At 50.1% G+C, this 15,542-nt stretch overlaps 3 protein-coding genes across 4 annotated transcripts in view; all 3 read left to right on the top strand.

The window, feature by feature from the left end:
* The window catches only part of INSR (insulin receptor), a 56,607-nt gene extending 51,108 nt beyond the window's left edge, over positions 1-5,499 (top strand). The window contains exons 15-21 of the mRNA XM_054291171.1: positions 159-226; positions 994-1,223; positions 1,445-1,555; positions 2,419-2,578; positions 3,585-3,714; positions 3,919-4,053; positions 5,140-5,499. Of these exons, the coding sequence (XP_054147146.1) occupies positions 159-226; positions 994-1,223; positions 1,445-1,555; positions 2,419-2,578; positions 3,585-3,714; positions 3,919-4,053; positions 5,140-5,494 (1,189 nt within the window). The 3' untranslated portion in view covers positions 5,495-5,499. The remainder of the gene's footprint in view (positions 1-158; positions 227-993; positions 1,224-1,444; positions 1,556-2,418; positions 2,579-3,584; positions 3,715-3,918; positions 4,054-5,139) is intronic.
* USE1 (unconventional SNARE in the ER 1) overlaps positions 1-15,542 on the top strand; it is a 190,183-nt gene that overhangs the window by 62,811 nt on the left and 111,830 nt on the right. The gene's annotated exons all lie outside the window — the stretch shown is intronic.
* Positions 15,267-15,542, top strand: part of ARHGEF18 (Rho/Rac guanine nucleotide exchange factor 18) — a 46,956-nt gene continuing 46,680 nt past the window's right edge. For both annotated transcript variants that reach the window (XM_054291165.1, XM_054291164.1), the window contains exon 1: positions 15,267-15,342. In XM_054291165.1, coding sequence (XP_054147140.1) covers positions 15,267-15,342 — 76 coding nt within the window. The remainder of the gene's footprint in view (positions 15,343-15,542) is intronic.

Raw genomic sequence — 15,542 nt, 5'->3', positions numbered from 1 at the left:
TTGGTTTCTAATTTCCATAGTGATTGCAGCATTAATTTAAGTGCAGGAAATAGTTTGTGCCATATGGGGACAGTTTATTTGCTGCATGCTTTGGGGATTGATCAAACTGCCCTCACCTCAGAGGCTGCAGAGTGCTGAGGATTTTGTGTCTCTTCCAGACAAACTGAAGGACCAACAGGACCCCTGTATGCATCCTCCAACCCTGAGTACATCAGTGCCAGTGATGGTGAGAGCAACCAGGGCTTCTTTGTTGTGTAATCATGCAATCAGTGCAGCACGATGGGCTGGGAGTTGTTTTTGTGGGGTTTTCTGGTCCTTTTGTAGAATTCAGCCCTCCTCAATCTGGCAGCACTACCCAGAGCTGCTGTGAGTGTCTTTCAGAAGATGCTCTGTCACTGATACATTTTATGAAAAATCCTTTTGCTAAAATATTTTCTCCTGAGAAGCCTCAGAAGCAAAATGTAAACAATAATTATCTGCTGCTGTAGAATGCACCAAGTGCATCTTTAATTAATCCATGTAAGTTATTTTTACTTGATAACCAATGACAGCCACCTGTGTTGAAGCTGTGAGCAGTCACAAAATTTCCTTTCCTTTCCTTTCCTTTCCTTTCCTTTCCTTTCCTTTCCTTTCCTTTCCTTTCCTTTCCTTTCCTTTCCTTTCCTTTCCTTTCCTTTCCTTTCCTTTCCTTTCCTTTCCTTTCCTTCCCTTCCCTTCCCTTCCCTTCCCTTCCCTTCCCTTCCCTTCCCTTCCCTTCCCTTCCTTCCCCTTCCCCTTCCCCTTCCCCTTCCCCTTCCCCTGTCCTTCCTTCTGATAAAATCCTTTCTTCTATTCTTTTAGTATAGTTCTAATATATAATTTTCTTTTAACATAACATATAAAATAATAAATCAGCCTTCTAAAACACAAAGTCAGCATTCTCTTCCCCGGTCCTGAGCCCGCTGCAAACAGCCCCACAGTGCTCAGCTCAGGATGTCCCCCTGTGCCCCACAGTTTATGTCCCTGACGAGTGGGAGGTGCCTCGGGACAAGATCACGCTGCTGCGGGAGCTGGGCCAGGGCTCCTTTGGGATGGTCTACGAGGGCATCGCCAAGGACATCGTCAAGGGAGAGCCCGAGACGCGCGTGGCCGTCAAGACGGTGAACGAGTCGGCCAGCCTGCGCGAGCGCATCGAGTTCCTCAACGAGGCCTCCGTGATGAAAGGCTTCAGCTGCCATCATGTGGTAAGTGCTGGGCGCCTCAGCACGCAGCTCTGCAGTGCCTTCTGAGCCCAACCCTCAGCTGGCTTCAGCTGATCCGTCAGAGCTGGGATCTCTCCCTGCTGGATTCCCCATTCTGCCCAAGTCGTTTCACTGCTGCTCTTTTTAAACCTCTCAGCCTGACAAGGCCTGGTTTCACCTCTGTTTGGACACAGCCTCAAGGGAATTTCTCATTCCTTTTCCAGGTTCGCCTCCTGGGAGTGGTCTCCAAGGGACAGCCTACTCTGGTGGTCATGGAGCTGATGGCACATGGGGATCTGAAAAGTTACCTACGCTCTTTGAGGCCTGAAGCTGAGGTAAAGACAGGAGAGAGGGAGTCTGCTGTGGAACAGGGACTTGATTTGTCTTGTGGGCTTAGTTGTGAATTGCAGCCCCGAGATATGTGAATGGGTCAGAGCTCTTCAGTTTTTGGTCTTGAGGTTGTTTATTAATTCTTATCTATAAAATTTTCTTTCTGCTCAGCCAAGGTCTGCTCAGCAGGGCAGCCACAGGCATTCTGACCACCCCCAAGGCAGTGTTGTCTTTTTATACTACAAACTACGTATAACATATTTACAATTACTTTACAATACCTATCACTTATGTTAGACAGTGCACTTCTATTCTAAACCAATCCCAAAGTGCCAACATCACTGCAGAAGTTGGACTGGACACGCCCAAGTCCCTCCATCTTGTCCCCAAAGCCCCCATTCTAAAAATCCTAAAATCTACCTTTTCACCCTGTGATAATTTTATTATTACATTGTTTAAACTTCTGTGGCTTTCAGGTCCTCATACAAAGCTGGTAACTTGCTCCAAGGGTCAAAATCAAATCCCCAGGTGTTCTGAGCTGTGTGCCAGGGTCTCTGAGCCCCCCGGCGGGGTCCCCGGCCACTCTGGACACCCAGAGGGATGCACTGAGTTCTGACAGATTTAGAGTTTAATACTTTTTAATCTAATGACTTTAAGCTGAAAAAGGGTAGATGTGATGTGATTTTGGGAAGACGCTCTTGGCTGTGAGGGCGGGCAGGGCCTGGCACAGGTTGCGCAGAGAAGCTGGAAGTGTCCAAGGCCAGGTTGGAAGGTTGGAGCAGGGTTCCCTGCTCATGACAGGGAGCTGGATGATGTTTAAGGTCACACCTAACCCACACCTTTCTGTGACTGTGATTTTTCCTGGCAGAATAACCCCGGGCGGCCGCCCCCGACGCTGAGGGAGATGATCCAGATGGCGGCGGAGATCGCCGACGGCATGGCCTACCTGAACGCCAAGAAGTTCGTGCACAGGGACCTGGCAGCTCGCAACTGCATGGTGGCAGAGGACTTCACTGTGAAAATTGGGGGTAGGTGCTGCTGGTCCCTCCCAAGCCTGGCCATTCTGTGATCAGGAGATGGTTTTGTGCATTGTGTTTGTTGTAAAAGCAAATTGGTAAAACCAAAGTGTCAAACATGGGTGTTTCTCGCTATCTGCCTTTGGGAAATTGCAGCACTTCCCTCTGTTTCTTCCCTGTGACAGAATTGTGTGGACTTCAATAAGAACAACATTTCCTGTAGAGCCAGAGCAGCTTTTCTCCCCTTCTCTATTCTCCCCTTCTCTATTCTCCCCTTCTCTATTCCCTGTACTTTTAGGACCTCTGTCCCAAAGGTTCATTACCTTTCCAGCTTAAACTACCTGGGTTTGTCTCACTGGTCTTTGCTTCCATGAGAATTAAGACAAAGAAGGAATTGGGTACAACAAACCCACTGCTGATAATCCTGTCATTGGGTCAGGTGGCTTTTAAAAGTAATTTAACCCAGTTTTTAACTCAAACATTTTAGTAATAAGTAAACACAACATTTCAAAATAACTTGGAACCCCACAGTAGGAGATGATTCTGAATCCTGGGAGGATTAAGATATAGACTTCTGGATGGCTGAATAATCAGAAAAGGTGCTGGTATAGAACAGGGTGTCCTCCCCCTGCAGGGTCGAAGAATGTGCTGTTAAGATTACGGTGATTTTATGTGGTGATTTTTTTATGTGGTGATTTTTCAGAGCTCTCTGGAGTTAAAGCCAGGGCAGTGGGATTTCAGACAAAGGGAGCTCTGTTTTACTTAGAGAGGATGAATAAAATAATGTTTAGAATAGAAGCTGTCACCAAGAAATTTAACTCTGGAGTCTCTGTTGTGACTCCGTAGAAAAAAAATGCAGGAAAAGGGAAATGTTTTGACCATTGATCACGAGCTGACAGATGACTGCAGGCTGGGCTTTGGCAGCGGGGGGAAGGCAGCATCCATCTGGAGATGCTGCACAGGAGAAGCAGGATGGAGGGAGAGGAGGAGTTTAACACATCCCAATTGCTTCCCTCAGACTTTGGGATGACCAGGGACATCTACGAGACGGATTATTACCGCAAGGGGGGCAAGGGGCTGCTGCCCGTGCGCTGGATGGCCCCCGAGTCGCTCAAGGACGGGGTGTTCACCACCTACTCCGACGTGTGGTAAGTTGTCCTCTGCCATCCCAGATGCATTCCAGCTCAGGAGCTCCTTGTTTTAGTTTAAACTGACTTGCTCAGAGCACAGACAAAACAAAGCCGTTGTTTTGAAACACTTCCATGAAAATATAGCCGTGTTGTTTAGAAGTTCATTTTCCAAAATAACTCCAGGATGTTTTGTTCTCACCAGGAGATTTCTCTCTCCCTTAGGTCATTTGGTGTTGTCCTTTGGGAAATAAGCAGCTTGGCAGAGCAGCCGTACCAGGGACTCTCCAACGAGCAGGTGCTGAAGTTTGTCATGGATGGAGGATACCTGGATCAGCCAGACAACTGCCCTGAGAGGCTGTAAGTGCCAAGCAGGGACAGCCAGCCCAGCTGCACTCTTTGCCTGGAGTGTGGCCCACAAAGATGGCCTCACCTGGGGCTCCTCTTAACCCTCCTTGACTGGGGAAGACAAAACCAGACTTTAGTGAGGCATCTCCCACCTCACCAAAGAAATTCCACCAAAGTATCCTTAGTGATCCAAGGAAGGGGCTGCCCAGGGAAGTTTGGAGTCCCCATCCCTGGAGGTGTCCAAGGAAGGCCTGGATGTGGCACTCAGTGCTCTGGGCTGGGGACAAGGTAGGGGTGGATGAAAGGTTGGACTTGATGATCTTGGGAGGTCTTTTCCAACCTCAGTGATCCTGGGATTCTGTGTGAGGAGTCACACTGGAGCAATTGTGAGGGAAAGCAGCTCTGGCTGGGAAAGGGAGCACAGATGGTAACTCTCTGGTTCTGGTAGCCTCTTCCCCCAGCTGCTTCTGGCCAAAACAGCACTTCCAAAGTAATAAAATAAACATGTTTTGTGAGTATCCCTATGAAAACAGCCTGCTGTGCAGGACATTTGTCTGATGGCCAGTTACAAGCTCCAGTTTGAGACTCTATTTGTATTTGTGAGTTGTTTCTCCATGGTGTCTGATAACGTGACCTCTTGCTGCAGGCCTTTCTTTTGGGTGGGATGTTTACAGGACCTCTGTCCTCTGCCCAGCCTCCCATTTTCCTTGAAGTTTTGGGAGCTTTGTTATCTTTCAGGCTGAGTTAAAATTAAAAGGGAATTAATTAAAAAAGGATGACCTGGCTGTAAGTGCGTGCGCACACACACACACACACACACACACACACACACACACACAGTCTGTGAACCACAGCCCTGTTTCCTTCAGCAGCCAAGTTCAGAACAATTGAAGGAATCGGAAGGAATTTTTAATGCAGACAGAAATAGAGAAAAAGGAGTGTCAGGATCCACAGGCAGATGTGGAGGCTGGAAAGAGAACAAACAACCTGGGGTGTCAGAGGAGTGGTGTGGGTGGAGGGGGGTCTGCCATGGGTGCCAGGCTTGCTGTGCACATGGGATTGTTTGTGCTGCCCTGACTGTGCTCTGTGCTGCTGCAGGCACAGCCTGATGCAGATGTGCTGGCAGTACAACCCCAAGATGCGCCCCACCTTCATCGAGATCATCGAGATGCTGAAGGAGGACTTGCACCCCAGCTTCCACGAGGTCTCCTTCTTCTACAGCGAGGAGAACAAACCTCTGGAGACCGAGGAGTACGAGATGGACTTCGAGAACATGGAGAGCATTCCCCTCGACCCCTCCTCGTACTCCCAGAGGGACAAAGCGCTGGGGAGGGACAATGGACCCTCCATGGCCCTCAAGGGCAACTACGAGGAGCACATCCCTTACACTCACATGAACGGTGGCAAGAAAAACGGGCGGATTCTCTCCATGCCCAGGTCAAGTCCTTCCTAACACTTCCTGTTTGGCCCAAGGGTTGTGTCTGCTTTTTCCTCCCCCCCTCCACAAATCTCAGGACTCTTGTTATTGCTGCCACAGTGTATGACACACATCTACAAACTCTTCAGATTTTTAATCATCTTACAATGAGGTTTTTTTTTTTTTTTTGCCAAGTTGACTGGTTGTCAGTGGACTTATCTGTGAACATAAATGGAAGAGGTTTCCATGGCTGCTGTCCCTTCTGTAACCATGGTTTCACAACAGGAAGCGACTGTGTGAGTTCAACTGAAGGAGAAGCGTCCGCGTTTGCCAGCAGAAGACGTGAAGTTCTCTGGTGCCTGAGCTCCAGCCCAGCAGCGCGGAACAAGAGATTTCCAGTAGAATTCCAGGCTTTTCAGGCAGCCTCTCCACTACAGCTGAAGGATTCAGCACATCAGTCAGATCCTCAGATTGACCAATAGCTGCTGCTTTCATACTTTGTTTTTTTTCAAGGGGTGGAAGCCCCGGGGTGCGTGCGTGGGCGTGTGTGTGTGCGTGTGTGCAGTATCAACATGTGGGGTGTACCCGATAGCAAAAGAGACATTTCTGGTTTTGTACACAACTTACAGCGCTTTCAGGCACTTGGTGGGATTCTCGGGGTGTCCTGCACAGGGCCAGGAGTTGGATTTGATGATCCCGGTGGGTCCTTTCCAACTCAGCATACTCTATGATTCTCTGTTCTCACAGGAGCTTTCCTCTTCTTGGAAGTGTGTACTTATCTTTTTTCCCCATTTCCCTGGAGGGACTGAATCCTAAACAGATTATTTTTATACTGAGGACTCTTGAGAGCAGGTTTTCTCTCATTAACAAATGAGGAGAACGTGCTGGGAGCTAAATGAGCAGAACTCTGAGATTTGTGGGTACTTTCAAGACCAAACGAAGTAGGAGTCCCCTGACCTGAGACACGGAGTTTTCTGTCCTTGCAACATTGAGTATATATATTGTTTGTTGTAACATATTTAAAGATGTCTTTAGTTTAAATTTTAACTTCATATAAATTATTGACTGTTTATGATCCTTTTGGGGCGGGGAGAGTTTTTGGGGGATTGTTTGGTCTTAAAGTGGTCCAAAGATTTCAGAATGAACTAATTTTAGCCTTGCAGGAGCGATGAAGCACATGTTCAGTTCAAACTTGACAAGGCTTTGTAATAGTTTCATGATTTATACAACACAGTCAGCTGGCTCCAGTCGAAGCCCCATCTTGGGTGTTGGGAGCTGAAGGACACAGAACATCCTGGCCTTGAGTCCTGCTCCTCCTCTGCCCCGCGTCCCTCGCTTTGCCTTCACGCCACAGCTGCAGCCGGCGAGAGAGGACGAGCACGAGCTGGAGCTGAGGAAGGGACACTGAAGGAGAGAAGCACGAAGCTCTGGGCTCTGCACCCTGGAGGTGACTGTGGTTTGCTGCCTCTGCTGCTGCCAGCCCTCTCCAGCCTTGTGTTCCCCGAGATTCCCACTGCAGAACTCCTGGGATGTCAGCGCTCGCCGTCGGGACTGTGCTTTGTCGTGCTGGTGTTGAAGAATAATGGTGAAACTCAACCAGGGCTGGTAGCATGGAGCTGACAGGAGCAGGGGAGGAAGATGATGGATGTCGCAGGCCCGTGGCATGCAGGAGGTGCTGAGAGACGCTCAGTCCTTCACTTCTCCTCCTGGAGAAGTCCTGGATGTGTTTTGTGCTCTCTGCCAGGACAAAGCGAGGTGCCCTGGCTCGGGAGGGCTGGGCTGGGCAGTGCCTCCAGCCCGGGCAGTGCTGCTGCTGTGAGCGAGGCAGAGGGGCTGCAGTCCATGGGGATGCAGCTGGTGCTGGGAACCTCTGCCCCCAGCTGCTTCTGGCCAAAACAGCACTTCCAGAGTCGTAAAAGGGGGCACAACAGACTGGGCAGCACCGGGAGCTGTTGGGCCCTTTGCTGCTGGAGGCTGATGGGTTTGGCCCAGGTGGAGGGTACAGGCTGCTCCACAAATTTGGGTGGAAAACACAGTCCAGACATGGGTGAGAACCTTTGGATTTCAAAAGGCCTCGTTTACATTTCTTCTGCTTTACAAAGTTGTAACTGTTTAGCAGCTCTATACTACACTGCAGGAAAGAAGACATATTCTCACACTTTTCTAAGGAAGAGAAGTTTTTCTTATTAGAATTTTTTATTTATTTTAATATATAAAACACTGTAAAAAAAAAAAGCAACAAACAATTAGTTTTCTTAAACACACAGAACATGTAAATTTGTATCCGCAAAATCTTGGCAGGTGGATGTGGTGGGATTATTTTTGTCCTGTTCTGGTGCAGTCTACCTCAGTGTTTCTTAAGGATATTTTTTAATACTACACACCTCTAAACCTGTTTAAATATTCTGGTCTGGACCTATTGTGGATCAGGGAAAATCAGTATCAGCTGATTCCAATACCAGGGACCATTCATGAAGGGAATGGGAAGGAGAATGGCCCATCACTGTTGATCCCTAATCTGAACAGTAGTGGCCAATGAACCCATTTACAAATTTGGATCTGATCTCATCCCTTAGTTCTGTTGTGATTAAAAAAAAAAGAAAAAAAAAAAGAAAAAAAAAAAAGAAAAAAAGATCCATTTAAATGTTTGGACTTTAGTGAACTCATGACCTAAAAGGAGCAGGCTGCTTCCTCCTGGATCAGCATGTGCCAGCATGGAGCAGGGACTGGGACCAGCCCTTGCTGTTGGGGTGGCATTGGGGTGGCTTGGTCACTGCTCTTCTTGCTGTGCACAGGTGACCCAAGGTCCTGCCAGTGACCTCCTGAAACAAACCTTTCCCAGCACACCCTTGCTTTGATACCATTTCCAAGGGCAGTGATCATAACTGTGGGAATAGAAGAACTTTAACCTGAAGGAACATTGGAACCTTGTATTGGTGAGGCTTTTCCTCGCGGTTGATACTGGTTGGCCCTGTGAGTACACATGGTTTGAACACTCGGATGGCTGAGCCAGGGAATGTGTGCTGCTCCATGGACAGGCAGTCCCCTCCCATGGCTCAGTGTCACCTTCACCCTGCACCAAACGGAGCAGTTGTTTTTACCCAGCACTGTGTGAAGGTCACTCATCCTTCCTACCTTGTGCCCAGGGGAGGGAAGGCGTGTGGTACCGGTGGGGAGGGTATGGTGTTTCTCCTCTGTAAAACAAATAACACTAGTGGTTGCTGCTCGTGGCTGCTACAGATCACATTCAGCTGTAGAGTTAAGAAGAATAAATGAACATCACCCACAAAGCCCAGCTCTCACTGCTAGAAAATCCTTCCTTGGCTCACAGCCGACACTTCAGTCTCTGCTGCTGGAAGATCCTCGTCCCAGGGATGCCCAAATGCCTCACTTGGATCTCGCTGATTCCTGCTCAGAGAATTCCTGCAAGTGAAGACTCAAGTGCTATTGAAACCTCTGGGGTGCTGCCAGGGACCCCAGCCTGGGCACGGGGGGCTGTGCTGAGCCTTCCTTGGGGGAGCTGCTGCTCTTTGCTCCGGCCACATCCTTATGGGGCAGGATTCCCCAGCTGCAGTGGAAGCTCCACACTTGCTGCTCCTGCTGCTGCTTAGGAGGAACCAAACACTGGTGCAGGAGAGCAGGTGGGATGGCTGGAGGAGGGCAGCCAGCAGTGGGAAGCTCTTTCTTTCCTTGCATTAATATTTGTTGGAGGGTTGGCTCCTGCCCTTTGTGGCCAGAGAATGCTCCACTCACAGCATGAGACCCCGCAGCCTGTCCAGGAGCACCTGGAGCCTCCTGGGCACACTCTGGCACCACCACATAGCCAGAAATTCACTCTGGTGGATCAGGAGGAGCAAGAAGCTGAGCTCTGCTGAGCTTTCACTGAGAAAATGCCTGAAGTGTGAGGCTGGAGAGGTTTCTCAGAAAGGTTTCCACATTAAACTCAATTGCCACTTCCTGAACGGCTCTTGCCAATCTGGAACTTCTCTGGCAGGCCAGCACAGCACTGCAAAGCTTGGCTGCTGGGTTAGGAACGTGTCTGTCTTGGCTGCTTGTAAATACTCTATTGTGTTGTAAAATAGAAGAGCTCAGACATAAACTCTGTGCCAGCACTGGGTTGGGAAAGGTGATGGGAACTAGACCACGCTGCAGCGATGATGGTAAAGCAGCTGTGTGGGTATCAAGAGGCTGCTTTTAGGTTGCTAAAGGGTACTCTTAATTTATGGGTAGTTTATCTCTTTCCTCCTAAATTTGTATTATAGCGATGGGACACTGCTTAATTTTAGTCTGTTGGCTATAGTGTTGGTATCTCTTTGGAAAAAAAAAATCTCAAAAGTTGCTTCTTGTGTTACTGAGCTGATTGTGCTGAAGGCAAATAGGAAATGACAGGAGGGAGAAGGGTGCTGAGCCTCTGCTTTAGAGGAGGGAGGGAGGGAGGCAGTCGAGTTCCCTCTCAAAACCACTGTGACACAAAGACGGACCCTGAGGTGTCCTGGGCCCTTCCCGCTACCAAGACTGGAACCTTGTTTGACAAGCCAGAACGTGAAATATCTTTGTGCCATAAAACCTTACTGTCAAGGCTGTGCCAGGTGCTCCCATGATCCGTGTGGGATGGGCTCAGAGCCTGGAGGGAGCTCAGAACTGCAGATGAACCCTGAGATCCTCTCGGAGCCCCGGCCCTGCCCAAGGAGCCGCCGCCCCTCGGAGTGTCCTGTGGTCCAGGGACAGGAACTGCTCAATGGGTTGGAATCAAGAAATAGTTACTTCGTGAAATTCAACGTAAGATTAGTTTGGTATTTGTATGAACTTTATGGAATTTGGCCTTTTTATTACCTTCTGCTTGGCTCTGTGTTCCCTCTGCTTGGATTCTGTCCGTGAGTGTCGGTGTAAAGCCTTGACGTGTTCAGCCTCGTTAGGAGCATCACAAGAGTGAAGCCAATCATCCAGCTGACTTTTGGAGGAACCTGACTGTTGAAAAGCAACTCTAAAGTTAACCATTTTTAGCAAATCTGCTGTCATTAAATGTGTATTTCTTTTTAAAATGCATTTGCTTGTCCTACTCAGAAGGAAGCACTTATTCTTGCAGTTTGGGCAAATTCACTGCAGCACAATGCAAGCTGTAAGGGGACAGGTAGAGAAATGACTTTTTAAATATTGTATAATAAAGTTAGTATTAACTCCTATGGTGTTGTTACTTTTTTGCCAATAGATTTGCAATCAGCCAGAAATTCTGTTCCTGGTAGTGGTTTTGTGCCCACTCCAGTGTTCCAACTGGTGGTGTTAAATAGTCTCATTTCCCAGCCCAGAAAGATCCCTTGGGAACAGGGTCTGGTGGCTGGGAGGACCTGGAATAGTCCTGGCAGCTAAAGAGGAGCCATCAGTGGAGGTTAAATATGGGCTCTTGCTTAGCTGAGCCCCTGGTCAGTCCCAGCAGCACCAGTAAATCCTGAGCTGAGGGCTCTTTACCTGAGAGCTCTGAGCTGGGCTCAACACCAAAGCTCTGTAAATCCAGACTCTCCCAGCAGCATTCCAACGCTTCCACCATCCCCATTTCCAAGTCTTTCCCTTAATCATGTCCCATGAAAACTGATGGAGAATTTTAGAAAGGCCACTTGTAAATCTGCAGAGGTAGAGTGTTGTTTGAGCAGGAAAAGCATTACCTTTTGCTTTAGTTAGGGGAATGTTTTTATTCTTGAGGTATCAAAACTGGTTTGTATTTGAGGACCCTCAAGGATGGGGGAACTGGACATCAGCTTCATCCAACACAGCCCAAAGCAAACACTCTCTGCTTCACTTAAATAAACCACAGATGGTTTCAGTTACATGTTAGGTGATGTTCTGTGAAGTCTTGAGGTTTTTATTTTTTTCCCCAGTTCATTCTTGCTGCTCCCACCTTTCTCTCTGCGTATCTAAGGTTCCAGAAAACAAATAGTACTGCGGATACCTCTTGTTTGAAATAAAGGATCAAATGTGCCATGATTTTTTTTAAAAAGGAAGAAAAAAGAGAAAAACCTTCCCCCTTGATTTATTTTTTCAGTGTTTTCATATCTAAGAGCCAAGCAGTGACATGTACAGAAAATCTTTGAATAGTAAAAAAAAATCCTTGCCGTGTGTCGGAATATTGAACAATTAACTGTTTATATTAAAATTCTGAATAAATTATCCAAGAATAACTGTTCATTTTGCGTCTGCTGTCTGTGCAGCACTGAAGGCTGCTTTGCTGTGGAGAAAGCACTAAATTCATACCTTGGAATAAGCTGCAAAATAAATGGTGTTAAGGAAAAAACCAAAACCCACAGCTCAACCAACTGTAGGCTTGTAGTGTGAAGGCAGTGGAACTGCTCTACCTGATGGCTCTGGTGATCCCTGTGCTCACCTTGGGACTCTGGGTGATGCCTTTGATGCCATCAGGTGAACTTTGATGCCAGGATTCCTTCTGGAGCACGGAGAGCTGAGACTCTGTGATGTAATTTGTTATTTCCTGGGCGCGGAGCAGGTGCTCCCTCCTCGGAGGGAACAGACTCCTCCCTCCCTGCCGGTTTTAAAGCATCAAAGGCAGAGAGAGGATCGGCCCCACCCTGTCCTGTGGTGGAGCTGCTCTAACTGGGTGTGCCCCAGGAGCCTCCTGTCCTGCCCAGGCCCCTCTGGGGGTGTTTCTGACTTAAACCTGGTTTTATTTCACCAGAGCCAAGATTTCTCTCCTGGTGGGTGAGGTGAGGGCTGTCCCTTCCTGTCAGGGAGTTGTGCAGAGCCTGATGATCCCCTTGAGCCTCTATTTCTCCAGGCTGAGCCCCTTTCCCAGCTCCCCCACAGGACTGACTCTCCAGTCCCCTCCCCAGCTCTTTTCCCTTCTCTGGACACCTCCAGCCCCTCCATGTCTCCAGTGAGAGGCCCAGAACTGGACATAACACTCAAGGCCCCACCAGTGCCATTTTTTTTTCCTAAGCCTATCCAGGATTCTCTCACTGTGAGAATGATCATAAACAAACTGGTATTTTAAGATGTTTCGGAGTTGTTTCTTCTGGCACAGGCTTGTTCTCTGGGGATCCTAAAATGCAAAAATAAACAAAGCCACAAAACTTGAACTTGCTGTCCCGGGAGGTTTGCTTCCCACTGGGCTCTCTGGGATGCTGTGGGGAGGCTGCTGAGGCTCAGACTGCCCTTGTGCCATTATCCCTCATCACTCTTCCAGGCTGCCTGCTCAGCTCAGCTTTGGCACCCCCCAGGCTGTGTCAGACACGTGGCAGGAGGGAAAGAGCTCTTGTCCTTGTTTGAGCCAAGGACAACTCACCATCCCATCAGCCAGAGCAGCTGCCTGGTGTTTAGGAGCTGCCCTGATCTCTGATGCTCATCGAGCTCTTGTGGACTTCAGAGAAATTAAACCTTAATTCCTCTTTGCTCTTGTGGTTTCCTGGAGCACAGGGTAATTGCTATTCTAAATGCTGCCAAAGCTGCGGTCTCTGAGTAATTGGAGTGTGAGTGGTTCTTGTTCTGATTAGGGTTTGGCTGGGGCTGATGAGTGCTCGGGGCTCTGGGATGAGGAGCGTGTGTGCCTCAGCCCACGGGGCTCGTTGGGAAGGAGGGAATGGCTGTGCCAACAAACCCGAGCCTGGACGTGCCAGGGGCTCTGTCTGCTGGCCAAGAGCAGGGCAGGGGCTCTGCTTGGAGCTGAAGCCTTTGTCTCTGTCCTGTGCAGGTGAATATGGTTAGTACAGGCATTTCTGTAATGTTGCCATCACTTCACCCTGTGTAAAACAAACCTGCTGGGCTTTGTGGTCCCTGTTGCTCCACAAGGTCAAACCATGACAGCAAAGACCAGGGGCTCGTTAAGAGGAGCCCTGTGTAGGAGGCTAATGAGCCATGGTGCAAGGAGCCCATGGGCTGGGCTGAGTGTGTGGGGTTCTCAGGGCACACACAGCGGTTTTTCCCCGAAGGGAACAGGAAGCTGTTGCCTCAATAGCTGCTCCTCGCAGCCATCGTGACTTAGGGCTGCCAGGGCCCTGCAGCGGCTGCCTCAGGGTCCAGAGCCCTCCTGGTGGCTTTGCTGGACCCTTGCAGAGCCCGGAGCCCTGTGAGGGTGGGTTAAGCAGCACTGGGGCACGGCGGTGGGAAGGGCAGCATGGGAGAGGTGGGTTTGTTTGTGCTCTCAGAAAGGGGAAGCGGTGAGAGGGCTGAGCCAGCGGCCCCCGTGAGCAAACCGCCCTCATGGCCGCTGCTTCCCCCGTGAGGCTCCGCTTCTCGCTCTGCTCCAGCGGCTGCAGGAGAAGCCACGGCTGTCAGATGTGATGATCCTGCACGAGGAACCCGCCACAGAGATGCCTCCAGCCCTCAGGGTAAGTGGCTCTGTGCACAAGCTCCATCTCACAGCAGCGGGGTTGTCACTCACCTTCCTCAAGGCCTTGTGAGGAAGCAGCTTGTCGTGAAGCCAAAAGTCCCAGGACTGGGTTTGGTGCAGCTTCAGTGCAAAACATGGGCTGGGGAGGCTCAGCTGCACGGGGTTTTGCTCTGCTGTGAGTGAAGAGGAGGAGATGAGGTCAGGGTTTAACCCCCAGGTGCCATCATGGTGGGCTCTGCAGCAGTGCTGGGCTGGCTGGGCACCCTCTGGGTGCTGCTCTTGGCTCCTGCTGCTCCTGTGCCACGGCTGAATGTTTGCAAAGATGCCCTGGCACTGCCCACAGCTGGGTTTGGGCTGTGCACAAGAGGGGTCCAAGCCCAGGACCCCCAAATTCCACTCTGGACTGGGCTGGTCCCCAGTGTTATCAGGGAGATGGAAGCACAGGGGACGTAGACAGGGCTGTACTGGACAGGTGACACTTCGGGGTTTGTGGCCAGGCAAGAAAAATGCTTTTTGACACCTGCTTTTGGGCATCACCAGCCCAGCCTGGGCTTCAAGCTGTGGAGGTACCTGTGGCCATTCCCAAACTGGCTGGGCTCTGCTCAGTGAGGCCACAGGGAGGAGTTTTGGTCTGGCCCCAGAGACCAGCATCTGCACTGGGGTAAAACCTGGCTTCTTCAGCCTAACTGAGGGGTTGGGAGCAAAGTTTGGAGACTGGGATGTGGGACTGGTGACAACTGGGAGCAGTGGGTTTGGAGGGTAGGGAATTGGGTCTATTGGGGCAGTTTGGGATTTGTCCCACCTTCTTCCCTCAGGGAGAGCTGAGGAGGGCTTGGAGAAATGCCCTTGCCAGGGACTGGGACTTGCTGTGAGCTGCAGGATGATGCTGATATTGAGGATAGACAGGATGTCTTGCAGTTCCTTGCAGAGGCTCTGCCACAGCACTCGAAAATGAGAAAAAAGTGTAAATAATGAATCTTCATAAATGTCTTGTAAAGACACCAAGCCTTGTCAGTATCGACTCTGACCCTTCACTGAAGGTGAAAGTGACCCTTAGCCAGGTGAGAAGTGCCTGAAAGTGCTCACAAAGTGTCTGTCATGCTCGCAGCCGTGAATGGAGCAGGGAGGTTTTGGCAGAGGGGCTGTGCTGTGTTAACAGCTTGTTTTCTGTTTCTGTCTGCAAGCCTCGAGCAGCACTCGGGGGGCTGCGTGTGCCCCGAGGCCACTAATCCCCAGGCCCAGCTGCAGGAAGTCCCTGACCTGCCACACAGGTGGGAATGCCAGGGACCAGGAATGTCTCTCTGGCTACAGCTTCCATCAGCTGATACTTCTGACAAAACACTTGGCTCCTCCGCTCCCCCCTTGGCAGCCCCTGGGCTGCAGCCTGCAGCGCTGCCTTAGAGCGCGCTGAGCTCTGCCGTGCTCCGTGCCGGCGTCTCCTGCTCGGGGCTGGACCTTGCCCGGGGCTCCCAAATGTCAGACTCGCTGCTCAACCACTCCTGGCCATCGTTTTCCAAGCGCTGGAAGAAGAGATTGTCCTTTAAGCGAGGTAATGGCCTGTGGGGACAGGGGGCTGAGGGGGCTGTGGCAGGGACAGCTTGTCCCGGACTGAGCAGGTACCAAAGAACCCCAGGGGCACAGGCAGAGCTTGTCTGGAGGTGCCCCCCGCTTATCTCTGCAGGGGGCACTGCCTTAAGCGGTGATTAACACTTTTCCTTGCATTTAATCTTCTTTTCAAGGCACATAACT

This window comes from Melozone crissalis, unplaced genomic scaffold (genome assembly GCF_028551555.1).
Source record: "Melozone crissalis strain CALT ecotype California unplaced genomic scaffold, PUWL_Pcris_2 ptg000088l_1, whole genome shotgun sequence".
Lineage (NCBI taxonomy): Eukaryota > Metazoa > Chordata > Aves > Passeriformes > Passerellidae > Melozone > Melozone crissalis.
The sequence above is the reverse complement of the archived record's forward strand: the minus strand, read 5'-3'. Positions and strand labels throughout refer to the sequence as shown.